General features: G+C 42.0%; 4 protein-coding genes across 9 annotated transcripts in view; 2 read left to right on the top strand and 2 right to left on the bottom strand.

The window, feature by feature from the left end:
- Window positions 1-43: 43 nt before the first annotated feature.
- txnb (thioredoxin b) lies at window positions 44-5,068 on the bottom strand. The gene is made up of 5 exons (XM_084344792.1): window positions 4,951-5,068; window positions 3,231-3,335; window positions 2,959-3,018; window positions 1,002-1,067; window positions 44-421 (listed from the first exon to the last, which is right to left on the bottom strand). Exons 1-5 carry the CDS (start codon window positions 4,975-4,977, stop codon window positions 359-361), a joined length of 321 nt encoding a protein of 106 aa, XP_084200918.1. The 5' UTR covers window positions 4,978-5,068; the 3' UTR covers window positions 44-358.
- Window positions 5,069-7,136: 2,068 nt separating this feature from the next.
- On the bottom strand, window positions 7,137-11,718 carry LOC311251672 (prostaglandin reductase 1-like). The gene is made up of 9 exons (XM_084344248.1): window positions 11,618-11,718; window positions 10,430-10,554; window positions 10,209-10,254; window positions 10,050-10,109; window positions 9,431-9,598; window positions 8,731-9,004; window positions 7,913-8,018; window positions 7,627-7,745; window positions 7,137-7,484 (listed from the first exon to the last, which is right to left on the bottom strand). The coding sequence occupies exons 2-9, from the start codon at window positions 10,533-10,535 to the stop codon at window positions 7,374-7,376; spliced, it is 990 nt and encodes a 329-aa protein (XP_084200374.1). The 5' UTR covers window positions 10,536-10,554; window positions 11,618-11,718; the 3' UTR covers window positions 7,137-7,373.
- A 97-nt stretch (window positions 11,719-11,815) lies between these two features.
- The window catches only part of poln (polymerase (DNA directed) nu), a 62,689-nt gene continuing 47,927 nt past the window's right edge, over window positions 11,816-26,577 (top strand). For 4 of the 6 annotated variants that reach the window (XR_014621446.1, XM_084344246.1, XM_084344244.1 and 1 more), the window contains exons 1-13: window positions 11,816-11,890; window positions 17,252-17,438; window positions 17,752-17,839; window positions 18,205-18,567; window positions 18,785-19,989; window positions 21,321-21,424; window positions 23,369-24,178; window positions 24,293-24,462; window positions 24,727-24,839; window positions 25,206-25,342; window positions 25,537-25,605; window positions 25,704-25,764; window positions 25,962-26,026. Coding sequence is in view for 5 of the 6 variants with exons in the window: in XM_084344246.1 (XP_084200372.1) it covers window positions 17,309-17,438; window positions 17,752-17,839; window positions 18,205-18,567; window positions 18,785-19,989; window positions 21,321-21,424; window positions 23,369-24,178; window positions 24,293-24,462; window positions 24,727-24,839; window positions 25,206-25,342; window positions 25,537-25,605; window positions 25,704-25,764; window positions 25,962-26,026 (3,315 nt within the window). In the remaining variant the exon portion in view is untranslated. Of the gene's footprint in view, window positions 11,891-17,251; window positions 17,439-17,751; window positions 17,840-18,204; window positions 18,568-18,784; window positions 19,990-20,976; window positions 21,209-21,320; window positions 21,425-23,368; window positions 24,179-24,292; window positions 24,463-24,726; window positions 24,840-25,205; window positions 25,343-25,536; window positions 25,606-25,703; window positions 25,765-25,961; window positions 26,027-26,577 lie in introns of those variants that run through there. The other 2 variants (XM_084344245.1, XM_084344247.1) reach the window with 2 other exon arrangements.
- On the top strand, window positions 13,388-16,755 carry haus3 (HAUS augmin-like complex, subunit 3; the record flags this gene model as incomplete). Its single annotated transcript, XM_084343634.1, has 5 exons — window positions 13,388-14,380; window positions 14,513-14,722; window positions 14,897-15,129; window positions 15,291-15,576; window positions 16,528-16,755. The coding sequence occupies 5 exons, from the start codon at window positions 13,388-13,390 to the stop codon at window positions 16,753-16,755; spliced, it is 1,950 nt and encodes a 649-aa protein (XP_084199760.1).

Raw genomic sequence — 26,577 nt, 5'->3', positions numbered from 1 at the left:
CGAAGTCACGTTCTGTTAAATGTTGAATGAGACGAGCACAAAGTTCCTGGTTGTCTTCATTTATTAAATGCACAATGTGGGACACGTAATAACAAAGAACGTTGAGTTAATCAGAAGCCAATTTCTCTTAAAACAGAATTAAAAAGTCTTCATCTGGTTACAATCTGTTGTTACAGACGCAACATCAGAAGTCGATACACACACTGAGCTGACAGGAAGAGGGTATGCCACCAATACATGAGAGGAATGAATTATTATTGCCTGTGAGGAATAGAAGACCTGATGGTTACTGTGAATAAAATTAGACTGGTATTTCTTAGTAACGCATGTACAGAGAGCAACAGTAGCTACTGTTATTTTATCTGTGTTGGACCACTTTGCTCTTCAGTGTGTCCCTGTTAGAGCCAGAGAACTCGTCCACCTGAAAAAGACAGAACAGAGAGTTAAGAAGAGCTTCAATTTGAAAAACAAAACAACTGCCACGCACAACGCAATGATACAATATTGTTGTATTTACTATGGATCAAACGGCGACATGAACAAGGCTCAGCAGCTCATGTCAGATCTACACAAATCTTGCTCGTGTGAAACAAATTTCAGATAACGGCGTTTTCCGTAACAAACGTGTTGTTCCCTGTGAAGTAGCAGCAGTGGTACACCAGGCTCTGTCCACTTGTGTATTTCATTTGTATCCAAGAGAAAATTTTAAGTATGAATGATTCTGGCATGAGGCTGTTTTCCAACCTTAATTAAGTTTCAGCAGAACAGCTCTGAACTGTCTATAAATGGCAGACAAGCAAAGAAGTGCATCAGAGCGGCAGAGCAAAATCCACCCTGCTACCAGCAGAACAGGACGCAAGATCCGATCACTTGCAAGTTACAAGCTGAACGATCTGAGACACAAGTGTGACTTATCTGCAGTCTGCACAAAGCCTTCATGAATGCACACGTTGCTCAGTATCTGTTGGATGTGTAAACAAGCAGCAGTTCGCAATGCTTACCTTTACTTTATTCTTGTAAAAATGGAATGTGGGCATACAGTTTATTCCACAACTGGCACTCACTTCCTGAAAAGAGCAAAGGGAACATTAATGTACATGAACTGAGTCAAAAACACTCTACACCCCGACTGAGGACAATCCAGGTACTAGACAGCAAACGGGACACCTGAGCTGAGCCTCACTTTATCTAAACAGCCTTTTGTGTATCCCCACTCCCAATTATTCAACGCTACCGGTTTCTGTTTTGTACCCGTCTCCAAGTTCTATTTCTTCTTAGCAGGAATACTGATAGAGAGAATAGAAGAGGGCATCAAAGATTCAGATACTACCTGGAGTTTGCTCAACAGCCCTTATATCACAATGTGTGTCAGAGGGTTACCACATGTGGTTACAATAAGCCACTATGTCAGCAAGTCATTCTGCCCAAAGCCGCACCGCCTCTCCAACAATGCTGTTAATGTTTAAGGCTCACAGGTTATTAATTTTAACGTCCAAGATTTTAAAATACTAAAAACATTTACGGTGCAAGCTTTGTTCTCACTGCATTACACGGTTGCAGCAGTGAGACAGAAAAACTTTGGGTCACATGAGTCAGCTGTGAGAAAGGTTTCAGGAATAGTCTACATTGCTTTGAGTATTATACACATGGCAACCCCCTACAAAACCAGAGGCTTGTAATACGAGGCAGGATTTGTGTTTGGTGAGTAACTTCAGGGCTAACGCTGGGTTTTCAGTGTCATGAAGGTGGTTCACTTTTTAGAAATCGGGTAGATCGCCATGGCAACAGTGCACACCTAACATGGTCCAGCTGGCAGCATACGATGTCAAAGCCATTTCATTGTGCCATTTTGTAATGATATCATCCTACAACAGAGGCAGACTGACGCGCTAAGGGCCCTGACACACCAAACAGACATCAAAGAACTAGCATCAATGAGGGCCAAACAGCTGCACTTGAACGCAACCCAAAGACTACAGCCGGTGGCCGACAAGCTCGTATGTTTTCCATCCATGTTACAGGAAGTACCTCTCTCTAACAGCTGTTATGATAGAGCAGCGTTTTGACACCACTCACGCTGATATCGTTGCTTCCAATCGCAAATGTCTGATGTTAGGTTGCTAATAGTACTGGTAGAGGACGAGGAGAAAAATATGGAGACACCTCGCTTAATGGGGGGAATTATGAATACTCCACAGGCAGAGAGAAAAGCTAAAGGGCCTATTTGGAGATACAGCTTTTTTTAAAATCGCTGCAGCTGTAAGAAGTGATGGATTTGAATTTGCAGTAAATGAACAGCGCTCTCTCGTCACAGGCTTATTAGTCAGTGGAAAAAACTCTGCAGCAACCATGTACTACAGCGACAGGCTCAAGGGGCTCTCTTTTACCGTTTCTCTTCTCATGTACTGATTCGCTTAGCTGAATGGCCAATCACACACCCAGTCAGCCAAAAAGCCTTTGTTCGGGTAAGTGAAGCCAGATAACGCAGATTCCTTGGGTACATTTAACAGAAGTCATAGTACAGGCCTCTGTTGGACAACTCTTGAAGACGTTATTGTCTCATCTAAATTGTTAATATAAACGCAATTTCAAAAAACAGAATTCATTTATACCCACAGTAATCAATGTATATTGTCACTTGGTTTATTTGACCAGCTGTTTACATTAACTTTGAATATATATTTTGATCATGATTATTTAATTCTTACAAATATTGACACCCGGAGACAAAGACATAGGATGGTCGCACAATTTAATTTCAAATATTAAAAGATCTTTGGTTTACATGAGTCATTGTGTGGCCGATAGATCGAGAAAATCGAGCATTTTTCAAGGATCGTATTCTAATAATTCAAACATATTCCCTACATGACAAATCCTTAAAAAAAAAAATGTAAGCATTTTCCAAACACTTTGTAAGAACCCTGGGGGGAAAAAAACAGGGAAAAACACACTTACTTCAACATCATCCACATCCACTGACAGGAAAATCACATTCTGCTCCTCGTCTGACAGTGCCTGCAAGAGAGTCGATAACTGAGAACCGAGATACTCATACCACACAGGGTGTACATGATGTCTGTTGTGGGAAAAGAACGTATTGACACATGTCTGTTTCTGACGTTAAAAGAAAAGTTTAGAAGGAGAAACAAAAACAAAAAAACACAAAACAAAACAAATCAATTAACTCTGGTTGACACAAGATTTGGGTGCAATTGTCAGCCACTTACGTGATAAAATGGGGCGATCGCTTTACAGGGGCCACACCATGTGGCTGTGAAGTCCACCACCACCAGCTTGTCTCCAGCCAATGCCATCTGCTTGTCAAAGTCATCCTACAGAAAATTAAAACAGACAGCAACAGCTTAATATTTGGGAAATACCGTTTGTCTCGCGGTCATCTGCAGTCATGTATTTGGCCTATGAGTCACTGCAAACTTAAACAAAGCATTTCTTTTTATTATAGTTGAAAGCTATCACTTTGAAGTGACTGTAAAGGCTCAATTTTGGTTCAAAACGTAACCCAAATATCAACAAACCTGGAAGAAACAACCATTTGGACAGTCTATACATTGCTTTCTACTAAAGTTAGCATGCTAGCCAGCTAGCTCCAATGCTAGCGATGTAAACACAAACATGGATCCCAGAGTTTCCAGTCCGGACCGCTAGCTGCGCGGCGAACTGAGCTACCGGGCCAACAGCAGCTACAGTAAGCAGCAGTTGGCAGTTACTCTGGTTACATACTGCCCCCTATCGGTGGTTTTGGGTGTAAATTCAACAAGTGGCTATTCTTACATATTGCACCTTTAAAAAAAAAAAAAAAAACACAACTACAGCTCATTTAAGGGACTAAAAATTGCACTTCATCTTAATTCTCTGTACTGTACTTTTGTTTACTGCGTGTATAAAAGATACATTTAGCATTACTGTGCCTCAAAAGTTTCATCTTGTCCCATAAACCACACATTTTCAGATATATCTGATCTTTGGCTATAAAAGTGACTCGAGAAGGTGCTAAACCTCTAGCTAACAGTCAGCTACATTCAAAACCAGCTGGCTGACAACAATAGCTTCATATAAGCTAAATGACTCCTGGCAACTGCCTCGTAAAAAGCACGACTGTTGAACCTGAACCATGATATCAGAGATACATCCCAGAGACTGCGCTTGTGATTATTACGCCACATAATTAACCTTTGTATCTTTTATAATAGTTATAAACGATGTAAACTGGCGTTGTGTTTTATCGCCAGCCAAACGGTGTAAACCACGGTGTACTAATACTACATGAGCGAATCATGTAGAAGAGTTTAGACTGTATAACGTGCTCTTTAATGGATAAATACAGCACCAGGCCATCGTGGAAAACCCAGTAACGTCAGCCGGACATGGCCTGCAGTTAACGGCCTGCGATCTAACATGATGCGTTAGCTACAAGTGGCGGCGGCGGCTGCTAGCAAGCAACACAACCACTTTCAAGTATTTAATGAATGATAAAACATCATGTAGTGTTGTTTCCACACACAAACGACAGAGGCACTCGGTCCAGAAAGCATTTTCTGATGCAAACTAACGGTACCGACGATGAGTAATGCACCCGCCGAGAAGCGTCCACACACATGGAAGCTAATGTCAGCAGCCTGTTCATGTGGATTGACCCATTCATGCACAATAAAGCGAATTATGTTCCTTTAGCTTTACTTTTAACTTTTAAAAAAGGTAATATCACGACCAGGCGGGTCTTTCAGCTGACAGAAAGCTCGTGCCGGTCGACCAAACAGGCTCAGAAGTGAACCGTGTTGAATGAGTCATGAGGGAGCCCGCCGGTGGGAGCCTCGCATCACCGCCCGCTCGAGCTAAAATAAAACATCCTCCCTCAGGTGCAACAATGGCGGCTTCTAAAGACGGTGAACGGAGCAGAGCGAAGGAAATACAGCGGATAAAACGTACCTGGTCTGTTACCACGTGAACAGGCATGACTGCCGAGTGTCTGTGCCTCTTGTTGAACAACGTGAGTGTGCGGGGAATGCCCTCCTCGAGCTCTCACCGCGCCTTTTAATGCAGCTGCGTCAAGCTACGTCCGTACGTCAACGACGCAGCGCAAGTTCCGTTACGTCGCTCTACAAAATAAGAGTGTCATTGCTCGGTGAAGTGCTTTATCTGAGTAAGCTTGAAATGATTTTAAATGTAGAGCAGTAAAACTTAAAGTATCTGATGTTAAATGTACGTAAGTATCAAAAGTATAAGTAAAAGTAAATTATACACATATTTGGCTCTGATACAGTATGTAATCTGTAAGGTTACTCTGGTAACTAACTGGAAAGATCATCACTATTCAAATAACACAACACATCACTTTTTTTTCATCTGATTCAATTTCATAATGTTCTACTTTGGCTCTGATCTGTAAAGCAACTAGTAACTAGAGTTATCAAATAAACGTACTGAAGTAAAAAAAAACAAAAAACAATATTTGCCTCCAAATTGTAGTGGAGTGGACGTATAAGTATGGTACTTGAGTAAATGTACTTAGTTACATTCAATCACTGAATGCAACTTGCAAACATACAGTTCACAGAATTCCTTTAAGCGCACAGCAATCAATGTGTAACAGTTAGTTTAACCAGCGGTTCAGGTTAACTTTGATTGTAAGTTTAATATTGATAGATATATATTAAATGTTGGCAATAAATGTGTGGTGTATTTTGAATCTTGTACACTGCAAAGCCTTTTCTACAGAGCATGGTGATGAAGGGTCTCAGTCATCCAGGTCCTGGTCATTTTAAGTAAACGTCCTTTTTTATAGAGGACGTTTATTTTGAAGGTCATCAGCGAGGTGTTATTTTCCTGTTTCGAAACTTTACACCAAACTAGCTTGACGCTGTTGGGTGTGTCACGATAAATCCATCTTCTTAACACGAAGATGCTTTACTATAGTAATCTAATGTTCAGTGTTTAAATCAGATTATTTACTGCTTTATTATTTACAGGCTTTTAAAACCGATACGCCACAGAGCAGACTATACACGAACCAGCTGATCGCACCTGATTAATAATGTTTTATTAACCAATTACAGAATCTTATGGTTGTTTGTTATCGTGCAACTTTTCATCTATCTCCTGAATGTTGTGTTTATTTCAGTGAGTGCAGTGAAGGGGGTTAAAACACTAATTCAGTCAGTCACAATGACTTGACATATTTCTTGGTTTACCGTAAACGACTGAGTCGGCGCAGCTCAATTCCAGTTAAGCAACGTCCCGTACGTGTCTTGACGTCATTACGTCATCGCTATAGTTGTTTTCCACTTCAGATGTTCACATTCAGTTTGTCTGTAAGTACTTTTGTAATTGAACTTGTGAACAGTAAAGTCTTGGTATAAAAAACAGTGTGAAAACATACATACATTTCTTGTGCAAAAAAAAAGGTTTGCCTCACAATTTGCCCCTCATAATTTGTTTATTCCAACAAAGTGTAACTTGTATGTTATGAAGCTTTTAAACCAACTAAATTCATAAAACTGAAGCCAATATTTTTTGATCCTGTTAGATGTTAGAAATCAACATTTGCTGACACTAGATCTCACCCACTTTGGTGTTGAAGCTTCACATTTGCACAGCTGTATGGTTTATCACACCGAGCAAAATCCTGTCCATGTGAGTAAGCACAATGACGTGCTTAAATATTAACGCAGACCAGTAATCACTTCATATCGGGAATCATAGCATAAGAATGATAAAGTGGTTTCATTTCCATTAAATGTTTTTTGACTCCCGAGTATGACATGATATTGAATAGGTCTGCACTTTCTGTTCATTTTCTTAGTCTGGTGAAAATGAAACAATTATTCACAACATTATTTTTGATTATATCTTGTTCTATAGATCTTTACTAAAACTCCTGTGCTAATCTACTGGACAAACAGCATCCTATGCAACCATGGAGCCGGGGCTCTCATCACCGCCACATCCTTATGAAAGTCTAATTAGAGTCTAAAAATACAGCCTATTTCCTGATCAAACAAAAAGCTGCACTTGGCAGCAGGAGGCCAACAGTGCCTGCTCTGTTTTTGTTTTTGTTTTTCCCCCTGTTCTTCTCAGGTCTCAAATGCAACACATGCATAAATTAAATGTATGGATAAAGTTTTATTTTGTCTTTATTAACAACCAAAACTACAAAAGGATTAACATTTTCAGGTGATAACAGACAAAATATGTTGTCATTGTGGTTACAAAAGGCACTCTACTGAGCCAGTATGAAAATAGCTGGTTACTCTGTAAGTGTCTGTTGCTCAGTCCTTCATTTACGAATACTGTAATAATGTGTTAATTACTAATAATACTGATTCTCCTCCATTGAGCCTGCATTTGGCACATCAGACTGCGATGACAGCCTTGCCGATGTTTTCTCCCTTCAGCAGCCCCATGAAGGCAGCTGGCATTTTTTCAAAGCCTTTTGTGACGTGCTCCCGATACTTCAGTTTGCCCTGCAGATGCGCAAAAAAAAAAAAATTACACCAAGCAGAGAACACTGGCAACACTACTAGTTGAGATTAAATCTCCTACTGAAGATCAGACAAAAACCTGAATTAGATCCAACATTAAAATAAATTCCCTTCAGTCACTAACCTCTTTCAACCAGCCCATCAGCCTCTTGAGGGACTCGGGGTGCTTGTGCTCCCACCTGCTCTGCATGAAGCCCTCCATTTTAAGCTGCTTAAAGATCATGTTGAGGTGGGGGTATGGGCCTGAGAGAGGGAAACAAACTCTGTCAAGACAAAGTCGCCCTCTAGTGGAAAAGGGTTTAACTGCATTTCTGTTTTATGTTCACAAGCAGGAGTCAAGTTCAAGTGGGAAAAAATAGCAAGGCTATAATATATATAATATAGAAAATGTAAGTAGGGGGAGTACACACATGTTTGGGGGGTGGTGTCATTGTAGGTGGCAATCCCTCCACACACAGCTATTCTCCCAAAGTTCTTCATTTGTTGCGTGGCAGCAGTCCAAAAAGGGCCCCCCACCTAAAGAAATCAAGAACAGGGTTCACGCAGGTACAATTCAAGCACTTTCAAGGTATTTTCCAGACTCTTAAAGCCTTTATCATCACATCTAAATTGTGACTATAAATGCAACCGGTGTTGTAAAAACTACTCAAAGGTCATAGTTGAGTAAAAGGTAAAGTATTGAAATATTACTTTGGTAAAAGTAAAAGTCACCCATCTGAATAGAACAGAATGGAAAAGTAAATTATACACGTTTGGCTCTGATGCAGCATGTAATGTGCAAAGTAACTAGTAACTAAAGTTATAAAATAAATATAGAGAGCAGTTAAAAGTACATTATTTGCCTCCAAAATGTGGAGTGGAAGTATAAAGTACTTCAAAATTGTACTTAAGAGGAGTACTTCAGTAAATGTACTTAGTTACATTTCATAACTGAATGCAACTTGCAAACATAACGTTTACAGAATTCCTTTAAACACACAGCAATCAATGTATATTGTAATCTTGTGTATTTTACCTGCGGTTTATGTTGCCTCTGATTGTTATTTAACTCTTGCTAATTTTGGTTTACATGCATGATTGTATAGATGAAACACTGGATTGTTGAAATATACTTCTTCATTGTTTTCAAGAAGTATATTTGAATTGAAGCTGACCATGTAAGAGCATCCGGGAGCATGAATAGGAACCCTCCACAGGCTTGGACCTACAGTAAACCACCTTGACTTACATTCTCAAAGAAGCAGTCGTATCCCTCTGGAGAAGCCTTCTTCAGTGCCTCCTCCAGGGAACCGACAGTCTTGTAGTTGAAGGCCTCGTCGAAACCCAGCTCTTTGATGAAAGCCACCTTGGCATCGGACCCGGCCGAGCCCACCACCTTGCAGCCCTTGATCTTGGCAATCTGGCCCACCACGGAGCCCACTGCCCCGGCTGCGGCGTTCACCAGCAGGGTCTCGCCCTTCTGGAGTCCCAACACTTCTTCTATCCCGTACAGAGCCGTCAGTCTGGAGAGAAGGAGGCAAATTCAACCAACCGCTGTAATGTAAACTCTTTGTAATTGCTTCCATCGCAAGGTTATCAGCGCTCAAGAGAGCCATCTGGAGTCCTGCCTGTTTATTTTATCAAAGACGGACAAAACTCAGCGGTTCTGCTAAACTAAACAACTCGCTCCCTTTTACACAAGCAGGGAAATTAGCTGCTTATCTAACATTTACTCAGGGAAGGTTAGGCCTTCTCTTTCTCAATAATAGCTCGCACATGGAAGTAGCACAAGCCTACCCCGATGTGAATTACACTGATGTACGACTTCCTTCATTTCTTAAAGTGATTATGTCATGCATCTTTAATTTTTATTGAGTCAACCGGATGTTTTTGAGCTTTTATTTCATCGTGATGATTCAGCTCAGACAGCTTTATGACATCTGTCTTACCCTGGCATGCCGATGGTACCCAGAGCCAGCGACAGCGAGACATCTTGCGGCCAGTCGGGCATGATGGGAGTCAGATCCGCCCCGTCACTGACTGTGTGGGTCCTCCAGCCGCCACGACCGATAACATGGCTTCCCACAGGAAATGCTGGGTTCTTACTTTGGAGGACCCTGCAGAAAAACAACAACAACAACAACACTTAAACAGAGAAGAAATATGTCATCCGTCAATCACAAGACACTCACCACTTAAGTTTATGTATTGAAGTGTTGTGTGGTATCCTAGACAACCGCACAAAGTCAAATCATGTGGCAAATGAGTTTTGTGCAACAACAAAGCAAAGAAAATTCCCAACATGTGGGTTTTAAAGGGAGATTGGGTATGTTTGGCCACTGAGTAATTTCTTCTGCGTGTTTATCATCAGTGAAACAGATGAGAGCGTCTGAACTTTCAGCCAAGAACATTTGGACTGTCTGTTTTCGCTTTCTATGAATCAAAGGCTTTGGTAATTAATAGCAGGTGCGGGACCGGTTCTGTTTCGGTAAACGTCAGGCATGTGCGGTCCATCGTGACAAATAAAAGACATTCCTCTGTGTGCGGAGGGTTGTTTGTGTTCCTTACTTGGCCACTTGAGTTCCGATCATCACGTCGCCTTCTTTCATGCGAGCCCTGCTGAAAGGCCTGGAGAGGCAAACATGAAGTTTTAGATGCATTTTATGGACTCGTGGATCCCAATATTAATTACGAAAGTTTTTTCCCCAGACACATGATCCTACTCACCTCATGTACGGGTCAACACTGAGAAACACAGCTTCCAAGAGCACCTCTGAAACAAGAAGAGAGCGAAGCAACATCGTTTACACAGATGTTTTCCTCTTCTGTGTGCGACTCATTTAAAGTGCTTTGTGTTTGATGTTTATTGTCCTTTAAACCTAAGCAGAGAGAATATAGAGTAAAGTAAATCATAGAGTAAATAGTAGAGTAAATAATCATCATCTTACCCCCATCTTTGGGCTCAGGAAGCTCCTCCACCTTGAGCTCAAAGTCGCTGTCCTTCGGGAAGCCGTCAAAGTGTTTGGTCAGGATCCACGTCTTGGCTTGGACCATGATTCTTTGTTCGGGGCGGCTGTGAGAGACAGATAAGGGAATTTGAGTGAAAGTTGTTATCGCTGATTCGATAAAGCCTATCTGAATCATGATGATTAGAAAAGGGGGCTTTGAGCTTTCTGAAAATGAAGAAAGATGATTTAACTCAGCATTACAGGAGGTGCCTGGACTTGGAGATACTGTGGGTCCAAATGTTTTAAAGTTACATTATACTGTATGTGAAAGGTGCACTTTGTGGTCTTGGGGAAGACATTGTAATCAGAAGAGAAATATCTCCTCGTTTTTGTGACTGAATAAATAAACTGACATTAAAGGACAACACAATTTCATGCTGTTTTACTACGTTTATATGTGGCGGACCCTGCCACCTTTATAGCTTCAAACAGTGTTCTGAGGACCTTATTTTCCTCTGAGAACAGCTTGTTTATTCAGTTATTTCTGAGTTCGTATTATCACCTCGTCATTATTGTAAATATTAAAATTCTGAGTTTGAACTTCTCCAAAAACACACAGTGCCCCTTTAAGTCTTAAACTGATAACTTCTCCTCAGGTCTGAGATTAGATTCAGACTGAATTAATGATAAAGGTATGTGCAGTGTTACAGCCAATCTACCTGCAATGCAAACCCCACCCAATAATTAAAGAGGAACGTCTGCCCAAAACCTGCCTGCACACATACATATAGTGCTTATGAAGAAAAGAAAAAACCCCAAAACAGGAAGAAGCAAGTGCAACTATTTCCAGATTGTGCAACTCAACCACATCAATGACTTTACATCTGATTTTGACAGAGGATAGCAGTAATTAAATGAGTAGTGTCGTAGTGATGACGTAAACACAACGTCAAATATCAGTAAGATAACACTAATGTAGTCATTGTTTCGAATAAGCAAACAGCAATAAATCATAAGATCATAAGTGAGAAGTGAACTCCCTTTCTACAGTGACTGACACTCTGCCATGTTTACCAATGCCCCCTCTCCTAAAATAAAAGCTATAATAAAAGCTGCAGTTTGTTTTGTTAGTATCTCATATCACACACACACACATACACTCCCATGAGCTTGATCTAAATCACTTACCAGTTGTCGATCTCCACAAAGAAACAGCAGACGAAGGACTGAGCTCACAGGAGCAGGTAGCGGCGAGTTGTTGGAAGCATGGGAGGAGAGAAGGCGGGAGTCCAGCCTCAAGCGTCAAATCTGATTGGTCGGGAGCTAAACGCGGCCGCCAACGTATGACGCAGGACGTCGCGTTGTCTCTGCGTGCCGACGTGCTTTCAGTTCGGATGTTGGCGCGGGCAAAGAAAATGGCGAGAACGGGATGCTAACAAGACGGAGCTCCGGAGTCAAGTTGTAAGTTATACAGTGGCAGTTTGAAATGTGACTTTTGTCGACAAGACAACACACGACACACACTGTTTTAGACAAAACTGAAGGCGCTATAGTAATTAGTGGCCTAGCTTGCGTCACGCTTTCTACATTTTTACTAGCTAGCGTTAGCTTTGCATGCTAAACACAAGAGGGGGATAGCGCTCTGATGGTCACTTCAGCAGATGACATGCGAATACGTGCCATTGTAATCCATCCATCAGAAATGAATTGTGGGATTACTGAAGTGTTTAATGTTGTTAACACTGTTAATAGATACGTTTTCCTAAATGTACGTCACCTGTGGCGGAGAGTAACATAAATAAAAATCATGGTGTTCACGTTACTTGAGGTGAAGGTTTAATTTAGCTGTTTTATATCGAGTGGTAGTCTAAGAAGAGACTAGATACGATAAGTCTGATAACGTAAGCGTATTATATTAGTCATGCTGATTTACATGAGAAGTTATCAAAACACAGTGAAATCAGACAAAAGTTTTGCAAGTATTTCCACGAAATCCCGGAATTCACCCTCGCCCGATTCATGCATCATACTGTTACCTATTACTAATGTTTGAATGTGTCCCGATCTGTTTGCAAAGTGTCCAGTGCACACTTAGCTGGCCTATTTCCCATTAAAAATTAGAAATGCAGTTTCTCAATGGCTCAATAGCTTCGCTTGTAATCATGAAAGGTGGAGACTCCCTGTCCCTGACAGTTTACACTCAGTTTTCAGTGTAAAACTTAATACTAATGCAGTGCAAAAATATAATACCTTGATTTATGTTCTAATGTTCAGATCTTGTTAGAACTGTTGATTCAACTTAATTTTTTAATAATAATATAATAATAATAATAATAATAATAATAATAATATTAAACTTGATCTATGCAGCGATCTATGAGTGCTTTGACAAACAAGCAAAAGCAGGAAAGACAATATTACAGAATAACCACTCAAATCAGTCAAGCCAAACACAAGGCAGCATAGTCTGAGGTGGGTTAACACAATAAGGCAGAACAGAAAATGTCAAAACACAAAAAGACAATATGAGGCGAAGTAAAAGGAATAAAGGCCATAAAACATGCAAACTCACAGACGATAAGAAGACGACATCACAGAGAGCAGTGAAAAGGAAAATAAATAGATTCCCAACACGGAACCAGCAGCAAGCGACCTATTGAAACGCACCATTAACTTGAGTAAATTTGTCGATTTTTCTGGGTTTGAACATTCTTGGAAACATTTGGGATAATGTAAGTACACAACTCATGAAATTATATAACTAAGGTCTAGTCATTTTTAGATATTTTAATGCAGAATTCTTACATATTATACTTTTAAGGGATTGTGAATATGCTTTACTATACGTACACTCACTCTCTTTGTATCTCTTCACCTAATCTTTAATAATCCACACTGTGCTGCTGTGTGACAGACACCCAGTACAATAACAAAGGGGGGCACAAGTCCTGAGCTACCATGTTGGACGGTGGACAATTTGTGGAGGCCCTTGGCCGTCTAGGTTATCCTGGCGCATCATCATTGAAGCCCTCCGAGTTCGACTGGCTGTTTGACTGTGCCCCGGAGAACCTTCACTTTTGGCGCTTTGTCTGTCGGACCCTCAACCGGAGCAATGTTCTCACCATGGAGGAGGCGCACGCCTTTCAAGAGCTACAGAAGTCTGGTAAACCTCTTCTGGATGAAGCAGCCTTGGGCGAGGTCCTTAAAACCATTGGATCTTCAGATGGAAGCAGTGCAAACATCTTGGGGCCTTCATCTTCATCCTCTATGTTTGCGTCAGAGGGGGATGTAGCCGTAGAGGACTTGGAGGCAGAGCTCGAAGCACTGCGTAAAGAGAAAGAGTTGAAGCAACGACGCTACAACAGGTTGCAGGTTGTGGCAACCTCCCGTGCAGATGTTGACCTGCGACTTTCTGCAGAGCTAGAGAGCGCTGCATGTAAGTTGAAGGATGCCAGTGCTTCCATTGGAGCTGAGAATGCTGACACCAACACTCTATTACAAAACCTAACAAATGAGGTGAACAAACTTGCTTCATATCTCCTGGTTCAGCCAGAAGCTAAACAGAGCCCCTCTATCTCCAAAAGCCCCCCTGTCCTCCTGTCTCAGCTGTCCTTGGGTCCCTACCTGCATCAGGAGGAGCTCAACACTAAAACACTGACTGCCTTCACTCGGAAGCATTTCTTCCAGGGCATCACCGACATCGTTGAGACTTCTTGCTCTGAGCGCTTTCAGGTCCTTGACCTCAGTTCTTGTGAAGGTAGGGAGGAGGAAGAGAATGAGGACAAAGGGAGAGACAGGGAGGAACGAATGTTGGAGCGCAGGAGGACAGAGATGGCCCGACTTCAGTGGTCTCATATTGTGACCCAGCACCAACTGATGCAGGCCAAAGCAGAAGAGAAGAGTGTCGAGGCTGGACTGGACTGGCTCTCTGAGAAGTCCTCTCATACCAAGGTAAAGCACACATGTATGGCGTATTTTTTGTATCTTGCCAACAACATCATGATTTTCATTGTCTGTTAAGTTATCATGCTTCTGGCTTCCTCTTTTGAGCTCTCCTTCATGTGTATCTCTTCACTCTGCCAGAGCATTTCCACCTCCTCCTCACTGCATGTCCGTGAGGTTGTGTCCAGGAAGGAGCTGCAGATGGTGGAGGCTGAACTGGAGGCTCTGCTCCATGGACCAGTACCTGCTGCCCTAAGGGAGTCAGCCAGGCTGATTAATGTGCCTGTAGTGAGGGGAGACCTGGCTCTGCAACTGGCCAGGCAGGACTACTACACCTCCAGACAGGATCAGGTTAGTTGATGAAATCATCTATTTCAACCTGGGTGTTTTCTTTTATTTTTTTTAAACATGTCTTTTGCCAGTTTCCTGCAAAAAACACGGAACCACCTCCTACCTCTCATTGTAAGACGGTGTGCAAATAAGAATCAACAGCCAGAGTAAAATAAAATGTGTAATCCCTTCTAGGTACGTGACTACCTACTCCGCCAGAAGGCGTCCTTTAACCTGGTGCACCTGGCTCAGGAGATGGAGTTGAGGAGGTGGAGGACGTGTCTCAAGCAGCTGTCAGAAGTGAACAGCAGACTGGTCAAGGAAGATAAAGCGGCGACCCTCAGACTCGAGTCCCTGGCGCACCCTGACCTGGCTATCAACACCAGGCACAACCCTATCATCAGCTGCAAGGATGCAGCCTTTAGCAGGTAAGATGACTCAAGCTGTGTGGACCATAGACCTGTATTAGAGCTGAAACTTCTTTTTCTAAAATGACTTTAAAGGGTTAGGATCAGGGTTAGCCATATGTTCTTAACAGGCTGCTTCACTTTTCAATATAATCAATTCTTGAACACAACTCTCTCCTCAGACTCCTCCAGATCCTTGACCATGATTCAGCCCACGGTCGATCTGAGCCATTTCGGACGTATGAAGCATTAGACCAGGCTGCTCATGACCTCGCAGGCAACCTCCAGGTGACCCGAGATGCCCTAGCCGGTGCTGGCCGTGAGCAGTACTACACAGCTGCTCGTCTTAATGGCGACTGTGAGGCTCTCCACAGGGCAATGTACACAGAGTTCCAGCAGCTGGTCTTAGGGCCGCAGGTACGTCCAATGGCCTTCACTGACCAGGAGCTGCTCTGTCCCAATGCACAGGTGGGTTGTTTCCTTTCATTTTATGCACAGTCAACTTGGTAAACCATACAGAGTGTTACAGAATCCTTAATGTGAGTCAGTTGATTTTTATATCACTCGTCACTGTTGGTGAGGGAAGCTGGTAGCACAATATGCTTGCACATTTCCACTTGTTTCACAATGTCGAGACACATGTCATGTACAAAATCACTGGTTTAAGCGTGACGTGACACAAGGCTTAGTATCAGGAACAGTGTTTGTTTGTATTTGTCTGTGTGCTTGAGAATATTCACATTTTCTCGCTCAAAATCTCAACAGTTTTCAACTTTCTACACACAACTGTATATTTTCTGTTGTAGGACGTGATGATGTTTTAAGTTAGGGCTGAACAATAAATTGAAATATTATCAAAATCACAATACGGCCAAGTCCAGATCGCACGAGATGTAGTTGTTTATTGAGGTTAAATGTGTCAAAACCTACCATTAGAAATGAAGCATTGTGGTCCTATAAAGATGCGTCAGCCTATAGACGTGACAGAACATGTTCATTTGGCACAACTCCGGCAAAAATCACCTCATCATTTATGTTTTCCTTGTGGAAATGAAGCGTTTTGACACAGCATATATGATAATATGTCATTTTAACATCTGTTTCTGTACAACTCATGCTGAGTTCACTCTGGATTAGCTCATCAATGAGACTTTGAAACACCTCGATGAGTACACTTTTAAAAGCATAAGTAATCAAAATTGCATCACCATTTTTTAAATCAATTACCTCACCTTCATGATATGACTTGTAGAATTGACTTTATATTGACCCATTTTGTTTGTACATTGACAAAATACTTTCTAGTTCATTAGGTAACTGTGAAACTGCTTCTGTTTGATGTAGTTTCACATCTGTGTTTTCTTAACATAACCTGTTAAGCCAGTTATTTAATTTCTCATCCCTCTTCTTTGTGTTCAGGAGCTGACGTCGAAGCTGGTGGAAGCAGAGTCTCAGCTGCAGAGTTTGCAGCAAGTAATGCAAGAAATCATGGGGGATGTCAAAGCTAAGCGCTCTCAGCTGGAGCGCAATGCCCTCCTCAGGCGGGAGAGGGAATTATACATCTACTTCCACTTGGATGCACGGCTGCTGCAGAAAATAGTCGAAGATCTGGAGGGAAAAATGTCTGCGAAGAGAGGGCAGCAATAAAAGCGCTGATGACCTCAACATGGAGTTTCTGTGCCAAGGGAGTCAACCTGTGTTGTATAGTTTGAGGAGATCTGATCAGTACAGATGGAGGCCAATCTTTTTAGTAGTCTTTGACTCATCTTTGAGATGACGCTCAACTTGGGATAAAGTCTCTATTGTATAAGAACATTGCTGCTTATGTAATAATTGAGATTCGTGTGATTCTTTTGAGTTGTAATACAATTTTTACAACATAAACTAATCAGAGAAGAATTTTTGACATGTTGTGTCTTGTGATGTTCTAAAGTGTCCTTGTTTCCTTTTGTGTGTTGTCATCTGATAAATAAAGTATATTGTTATCTTTGTGGAGTTTCTTTTATTACAGAAGTCTATTTCTTGAGGATTAGCAGTATTCGTGTTAGAGATCTTGTTCAACAGATTTCTGCACGTTATCTGAGATGCCACTTAAACACCAGGTCTGTGTAACTGACCCAACTCTCCCCTTTGTCCTGTTTAGGCAATTGACGGTTGAAGAGATCCTCAGGTAGAGAAAAGAGTAGCAGGCAGGGAGGAGATGGAGCAGTCTAGCAGCAGGTTGTACTCAGGACATCTTTCCCAGGCAGCCCAGAAGATTCTGGCTGTTCTGCGGGCCCAGAGTCTACAGACAGGCAGACGCAGCCACAACTACTACGATCGCAGGCAAAGTCAGTCAGAGCAAAAGCATAATACATCTTAAGCTTGTAGTATATAATAAAATAATCAGATTTCATGTAAATTGCTTCATGTTCAGAACAATTCAGATGAACAGGCTGTATCAAGACATGTATTATGTCCTCACACTAATCACACATTTAATCCCTTTTTTAATTAATATTCTACTTATTTTTTTTATTGGCATTGTTGAAACCAGTAAAAATCAATATTGTAACCATGTAACATTTGGGATGATTATATTTTAACTTGGTTTCTTAGTTGTTCCCAGGGAGTTTATAGTTTTCTCCTTGCTTGTGTACGTAGTACTGGAGAGGTATCATGGCAGCCAGAGGGAGCTTTTGGCTCAGAGCAGCTGGAGCATGAGTCAGGAGGAGAGCAGAGATACACACCGGTAAGACAGATTAAATAGATATGAAAACATGCACTTATGTTTAGAGTATCCATTTTGTCAATATTTAACTGCAGTCAGATTGATATTACTTAACTTACAGATGGTTGCAGAAGCATCTTGACCTTCATAGTGACGCCACCAGTTTTAAACAATTTATTAGTATAAACAAGGGCAAAAATTATATCACACAGGGTTTTAGCCAACAGTAGATCTAATTGTTTGGGTTGGACAGTTCTGTAATAGGTGATGTTTATAACTAAGTTTAAATATGAGGCATGATTTCTTTTATATACTCATTAGTATATTTTAAACCTTAATGTAAATGTAAAAAGTTAAAGAAATCCCTTTGCTAATTTCTGGTTCAGCCCATGGTCCAGGCCCCAAGTGTCCTCCTTTTCCACCTCTGACCGTGACTTGAGCTCTCAGACCTCGGCCTGCTATCAGTCCTCGCAGACACCAGACTGCTGCCTGTCGTCCCCAGCCTCCTCCTGCTGGGATCCCTCACTCCAAAGGCAGGCGCCTCAGAATGAAGCCTATTATCAGTGTTCACAGATTAATTCCCACAGAAAGTACTCTGAACCCCCTGCTTACCAGTCTAGTCAGTCTCTGCCTCTCACTCAGCATGAGGTGACTCAGACAGCAGCATCAGTCTCCCATAGAGACAGATTCACCCTGTACCCCCAAACACCAGAGAGACTTTTTGGACATCAATCTACACCATGGATAGAGTAAGTAGCAGGGAGAATGGGGAAAATATTTTATGGTTATCATAGTTAAGTGTGTTAATTTATGTATAACATGTTTGAGAGCATTTCATGTATTCAGAAATTCTCAGGGGTTAGGGAACATTTTGCTGCTTTTATAACTTTAACACAAAGGAAACGGTGTCAAGTTTAGCATGTACACGTTATAAAATTAACACAGTCTGTCTCTTCACCCTCATAGCTCCGCTGAGGAAATCAGGCCGTCTTTCATCCACACGCTCTCTCCAGACGATGAGGTTCTTGAGGTATTGTTCCCCACTGCAGAGCCCCCTAATACTGATGAAGAGGAGCCTTCTTTTGCTTGTCACCCAGTTTCATTCTCCCTTAAAATAAGTAAAGAGACAGATACCAGCACATCAGGCCAACAGAAGGAAAAGAAAGTTACAGACATTTGGCACATCGGTAGAAATGAACTTGAGGACACTGAAGGTTCAGACAGTCAAACAAAGTGGAAAATTCCTCTCTCTGACCCCACTGGAGAGGCCGCTCGTGCAGGAGAAGATAGAGGCAAACTATATCAGCAACTGCAGTCTGAAACAAGTAGAACTGGAGGGATACATAGACTTCACAGTGGCACTGTAACAAGTCAGGATACCTGCTGTGATGCACTTTCAAACAAGCCGGTGAGAAATATAGTTGTGGTTTCAGAGAATATGACTGAGGCAGGTGCCGGACAGCTTTTGAACACAGACCATGAAATTCAGGATGGACTAAATGAAGCTACGTGGGATGCAACCCAGCTAAATAAGAAAGGATCGGCCAATGAAATGGGAGGAATTCAGCTCTTGGAAACCAAAAACACTGGTTTAGAGCAGATTTTGAACTTGTTATCTACAAGTGTCATGGACAAAATCTTAGACTGTGATACTAAAGGAGAAAAGCTTGAGGAGACAGAAGAAAATGACTTTGAGTACAGACTTAATACACCTGAAGATGAACATCCTCCTGGCAGCGAGAGTGCAGAGATATCAGTGGGATTTCATACTGTCAGTCCAAAAAAGATCTCAAGAGACCACAAGGTGAGCCACTGCCAAGCTGAAAACGCTCAGGACATGAAGCACCGCACAGAAAGCTCATTTATGCAGCCTGAGACCAAATTAGTGCTAGGTGACAAAACCTCTGATAACCTGGGGAGCACTGCAGAAGACAGAGTAGATGTGATGGAGGTCGGATTGGAAGTGGAAGCAGAGGCAGACACGGACACAAGCACTGAAGATAAGATTGAGACAGAACCACACCTTTGCTCTGACCTTCAACTCAGACAGAAACAGTGTGAGGCAGATGATAGAGAAACCAGCGAGTTACGTGGACGAGCGACTGAGTCAGGAGAGAGTGGGACAGACGGAGTTGAGTCAGAGATGCCATCTGATGAGTGTACATCAACAGGTAAGTGCATGATAGGCCTCATTTTAAGAATAGTTTGTCACGTCCTCTTTATTTAAACAGGTAAGGGCTTTTTCAAAGAATAATAATGCCCTGAATAAAAACACATACAACATATGTGCACAAACAGATTATACATAAATAATATAACAAGCCAGAAACAGATAACTCATACATTCACACTGCTCCGTCATGAATTGGACATAAAGGACCAGCCCGTGTAATTTTGCACGTGTGTATAGGTTGTTCCATTTTTGCGAAGCAGTATATTCAAAAGCCAGTTTCTTAATCTCAGCAGTTGGTGGAAAGAGTACTGAAAATCTGTACATGAGTGCGAGTACAGTTATATTATTGAAATATTACTCAATTACAGTAAAACTACTGGTATTAAAATAACACTTAAGTAAAAGTACAAAGTATTCTTTTCAAACGCTACTAAGAGTATTAGTTACTTGTTAACCGTTGATTTTTAATGCATTTTTTTTGTCGTTGTCAGGGTTTTTATTAATTCACTTATTTTATTTAAGTAAAATTACAGTGATTATGCTGTCAAAAACAGGTAGTTTGCAGCATTTACCACTAGAGAGTGTTAGAATACCTTTTTATGTATGTGCTTTAACCAACTGCAGGAGTAAATTCCCTCCAAATATACAGCATTATCAATTCTTTATCAAGTCAGCTAACCACACTCAGAATTCACTAAAGACAATGGATCTCTTTAAACAACTGAAGCAGTATTAAAGCTATCTAATTAAACAGAAACTACTAAAATCCTACTCTGTCAAAGTCAGAGTACTGGGGATGTTAAATTAATGAGGAGTGTGGAACCAGACCAAGTCTTTAAAGCTTAAACGTAAAGTCAAATGTGTACAATTCTGAAAGAAAGCAATATACTGAAGTTAAACTAGAGGGTGCTAAAGTATTTCAAGTGGTGTCTTTCAGCCATCTTTCTTTCATCGCAGTGGCGGGGCGATGACAGAGCAGTGCTGAGGCAACTCAGCACTGACGAGGGATGTTGTGTGCCTGCTCGCATTACAGCCGCAGGAAAGGGAGCTTGAGTCTCAGCTGCTGAGACAATGCTGAGTCAACTCACGTACACGTCTACAAAAAACACACGCTCAAACAAGTCGCAAGTTGTGTTGTAACAGGATGCCAGTTTGATCTTAGGTCGGAAATCTAGAGCTGACCTTGTCCTGCCGCACGCTGCTGACATCCCACACACGTTTGTACATGCTTACTCAAACACATGCTTACATAACAGAGTGAGATCATTGATTGAGCATGTGTGTGAAAGCGATGATCTGATAGAAAGGCTCTTACCTCCTCCCCTCTAGAGGACTCAGCTAGAGAAAGTGGTTCCATGCCAACATCGGCCCAGGAGTGCAGGACAAAGAGGTCAGGGTTCAGAGCTCCCTGTATCCAGCAGCACTGTGACAGTGTAAGTCTGTAAGATTACAAATACTGTATTAAATGGCAGCTATACTTGAGACTATTTTAGAAGTTTTATAATTTTGTCCTTTAACCCACAACATTAATTTTGCTTAGTAACTTTATTTGTGGAAAAAGTTTACCTCATTTGCTGAGAGTTGTTTACTCTTCTTTTTATACAGACATGCTCATGTGTCTTTATTTCCTTCCCTTTTATTGTCTGTCTCCCACTCTACCTCCATAATCCCCTGTGGGCAAAGGCAACAGAGTGTACAGCAGCAAAACACATGGAAAAGTCCTGAAATTTAAATAGCTGCTTTCAAAAGGATTAGGCTTCTATTTCCCCCGATGCACACAGAAATCAGTCTAGCTTGTGTGAAACAGGGACGCCGTTGGCGTTATTGCAGCACACTGACAAGTGATAGCTCCCCAATGAGTTGTGAAATAAAAAAAGTCCTGACAAAGTAGTCCACGATACATAATGCAGAAAAGGAGAAGGAACAGAATAGGTGAAGAACTACAAAGGGAGGATGGGAGGTGGAAAGGATGCTGTGAGAGAAGAACAGAGAGAAAGAGGTGCAGGACTTCACTGTATTGCTACAATCAGCAGCAAACACAGTCCATCATTCATTCTCTTACACTTTCCTGCACCCAGTACTTGGCTACGGGCCACGGCCTGCCCCTGCTTTCTATATCCTATAGCACAGGACCCTGGGGTCGGGGGGGGGGGGGGGGGGGGGGGGGGGGTTCATGACTTTGTCAGCAGGAAAACGGGTTGTGTTTACAGGGAAATGAGGAAGACTCTCCTCAGGGAGCTGAGTCACAGGAATTCCTTCCTACCACGACTTCTGCTGACAGCCATGTGCATGCATACACTCACACGTGGTCGGAAAATCCTCAGAACACCCAGCGTCTCTTACCTAGATTTCAAAGAATAAAGTGCACATGCACACACACTCAGTGCTCTTGCATAAATAGAGATGGGAGTAAGGGGTATGAATAATGGAGATGTTTTTAAGATGCTGGGAAGGTTACAGGAAGGTGAGGGTGTACTTTTGGGAGATCAGACTCAAATTTCTGTCCATCTTGGTTCACACCTTCTTTTTTTTTTTTTCACCACCACACCTTTTTCCTACTCCTCCCACTCCTCCACTGGGATCATACCAACCAGTTTATTATTTATTTTGACCTCTGTCACTTGCACCTCTCAAAGGGCTTAACATACACTATCATACGCACTGTGTGACATTTTATCTATTACATTACGCACATATAGCACAGGTCATATATACTACATACATACTGTATGTCCTACACATGTAACCTGTCAGATGAGTTCACTGCCACTGCACCCATTCAAATCTAAATGGATAGAGTCAAATATTCATTGTCATCCAGTCCACGCCAGCTTTTTTTCTCCATGAAAAATAAATAAGTATGAACGAGTGCGACTGAGTGACACTATATGAGACAGCCTGTCAGACAAACAGTGTCTTGACTGTCTGTGTTTTTGTCTGGGACACAGCGCTGAGGGCTGAATTTGTGCAACAATCCTTTCTTCACATCCTTCCTTTTTTCTTCTTCCTCTGTCTGGCTTCCCTTTTTACTTCTTGCTCACCCACCTGCTCATCTGTTTACTTTCTTGGCTTTCATCCTCCCTTCACAAATTTCGTATTGTGCAACTAGATGCAGAACATGAATGGGAGTAATTCAATAAGGCGTGCATTCTTCTCTGTGTTAAAGCTAATTATGTGCAGCTAGAAAATTTAGGGTCATTCAGCTGACTTCTCTCAACTGATTTGCTGATATGTATTGATTCTCTGTGCAACAAAAGTAACACAGACAGCGAGAGTCTGTTTTCAGGAATCCTTCTTAATCTATTCTTACCTCTCCTGCTCTCTCCTTTTCTTTTGTCCCTGTCTGACGGCACACTATTCACCTTTCTGCTCTTTAGACTGCTAATGGAAGCATCAGAGGGAGCAGCTCAAGCGTGGCACTGGCCCCAACAAGCACTTATGCTGCTGGACAAAACTCCTCCTCGGTGCAGGAATTGGCCTCAACTGCTATTAAAGCAAGCAAAAAACTGAAAAACCTAGACCTACCTACTTTTCTAAATCATCCTCCACTGATCCCTTCCTTCCCCTTAAAGAGGAAGCATGAAATACCCGAGCACCAAGATGATCATCCTTCTCCTAAAATCTCCCTAACCAGGCATCCTCCAAAATGGGAGCCACCTTATTGCTCCCAAAAACAGGCAGGGGAGAAAGGAGTTAATGAGGTGAAGAGAGTTTGGCCAGAAACTTTCATCTCTGAACTCCCAGAACCACAGGCTAAAGTCAGTCCATCACACAAAGCAGGAATAGTTGTAGAGGTACATAAAGAGAAATGTGCCACAAAGAAACCTCGACAAATTCGTCAGAGAAAGGTGGAGGAAAAGTGCTGTGAATCTACGAATGCCTCCAAATGGACGCCATCTTCTGTGACCTGCAAACCACTTAAGCACAAGCGCGCCAAACTGGGGCCTGACCAGGGAACAAATGGACCAAAGATATCCCATGAGGGGGCTAATGGTGGTGGTGAGCTCCAGAACCAATCCAAAGCGGGCTGTCTAACCACAGCCCTGACATCTGACCCCAGAGTAAAGGATTGTGGGAAGCTGAACCCAGAAGAGAAGATGCTAATGCTCGAGAAAGCTGGGGAAGCCAAAGCACTGGTGCTAACCTTGGTGTACCGGGATGGAACAACTCAGCTGGACGCAGAGCAGGTGAGCACGCACAAAAGTTGAGCTTTGACACGCTTGAAATAAGCTGAAAAAGTTTAAACACTGTGTCATTAACCACTGCCTCATGTTAATTTTCCTCTCTGATCCTTGATACAGAAGCTCACTCCAGCAGTGTGTGGCCTCCTCATGCTCGTGAAGAATGATCTTGACGGCAGAACACCAGAGGACTCGCTCGGGCAGAACGACAGTCTGGTCTACTTAAAACTAGAGCACACACCTGCATGGGCCCAGCAACACACACACCAGAGCCAGGAGCTCTTTACTAGGTCTGTCTGTGTGTGTGTGTGTGTGTGTGTGTGTGTGTGTGTGTGTGTGTGTGTGTGTGTGTGTGTGTGTGTGTGTGATTGCATGAGAGCGATGTGAGGGGGGAATAAGTTGATGAGTGTTAATTTGAAGTGTGAGTTTATCCATTTGTGCTTTTGCATCCATTAATAAAAGGCTTTGTCTAGGTGTGGTAGTGTTTTATACTTAATTCATTTAAAAACGGGAGTACTTATGTGTGTGTGTGTGTGTGTGTGTGTATCCCATAGAGATATGCTGCTACAGGTGCTATCAAGATCTCAACTGGTGGTGTGCTATAAAGCCAAGGATTTGCTTCGTACAGCTCTGCAGTTTTACCGACGAGACCTCAGCTGGAAACAAGGCAGGGCACACATACATAAACATATACGGTACATGTAGATTTTTGCCAGGTTGGTTCAGTTATGTTAATTAAAAAAAGTTAATTTAAAAACAAAAAAGACTGAGGAAATCAATAGAAGCTTTGAATATAAAACAAATAACACACAAATAACACTCAACAAAACCCCACAACTCTAAAGAAAGTCGTTAGTTTCATCCTTCACAAACAACAGCAGCTGTAGACAGGTCGAACTATGTTGATTACAACGGATTTCTGTAATGACAAGATGTGCTGTAATCTCCAAAAATGTGTTGCTCATCTCATCAGTATACAGTGCAGCAAACAGAATACTGCTCATTATCATAAAGAGCTGTCTTCTCTCTCCAGTGGCAGGCTGTCATGTCCAGGACCCAAAAGTGTCAGGGTGGCTACTGGATCCTGCAAATCCCTCCTCCTGCTACCAGGACCTTCTCAATAAACACTGCAAAAGACCCCATACAACACCTGCCCTGGGCACCAAGAAGGTTAGTTAAGAATTTTTTGGGCCCAAGTCAGGGAAATTCACCATTCTCCATCTAAGTGCCCATTCGTTGATACCTGGACTGACTATTCTCTCCTGAACACATGAAGAAGTGAATCCACATCTTCTTCTATAAAGCAAGCTGAGTATTTCTCTCCCCAACTATTCCTTTTCTCTCTGTTTGTCTAACTCTCTCAGGTTACTCAGGTCATCTCAGGTCTCTGTTCACTCTACCGGCTTAACATGGAGCTGTGTTTTAAACTGCAGGTTAGTCGATGTGCGCGCACACACACACACACATATATACCTGTACGTATTGTATGGAAACACTACACATCAACTGACCTAAATATTTATGTGTGTAGTGCCAGGGGCTGTGGGAGCTGTACTCGGACATGGAGCTGAACATGATCGCTGTTCTGGCAGGTGAAGACCACTCCACTTTTTCTCCCCAATGGACACCGAGCACACAAGTTTTTCTCTCTGACGCAGTGCATTCTTCATGAAAAATATCCTAGAATAATCCAAAATAAAGTGCAAACACATTTGTATTAGACTATTTGTAGTACACTGATGTTATATATCAGGTTATGTGGGTCATTAAATACTTTGTGTTGTTTCAGCCATGGAGAGCCATCGCATCCATGTGGACAAAGAAGCTCTTAAGAGAACTTCAGACCTGTTGGGGGTAAGACAGATCATCGTGTTGACATTGAATGTTATGGCTAGTTTCCATATTAGTGTTGACGACAAATAGAGCGTGACAGTTTGACTAAAGGACAAAGTTTGTATATGGCTGCTGGCAGAGTCAGCAAACTTATCTCTCACAGCCAGGAGTTATCATCATTTGCCTCATGACTGATGTTAATTTCCCACCAGAGCACAGCAATGGCGCAGGAGCAGCAGACAAATTTAAATGTTGCTCGGTGCGTTTAAAGATAGACAGGCAAGTCATTTAATTTACCTCCATTTCAGCGCAGGGCTGAACACATCGCAAACACTGACCAGAATCCTAATGCAGGTATGAAATAAGATCTTTACATTAGTCCTTGTTTTGAGGATGAAAATGTGTTGGAGTTCAAAGTAACAGCGTCCATGTGTTTACATCAATCAAACTTAATGAAAACACTCCCATAGAAGCTTGTAGAGATAGAAAACAAGTCTTGGTCATCCCGCGTGAAGGTATGACGTTCAGGGTCAGCTCAGATTTGCACCGCATCGCTCTAATCTGATTGCATT

This window comes from Pagrus pagrus, assembly GCF_965226575.1.
Source record: "Pagrus pagrus genome assembly, chromosome: 22".
In the NCBI taxonomy this organism is placed as follows: Eukaryota; Metazoa; Chordata; class Actinopteri; order Spariformes; family Sparidae; genus Pagrus; species Pagrus pagrus.
This window is presented reverse-complemented; position numbering and strand designations above follow the sequence as displayed.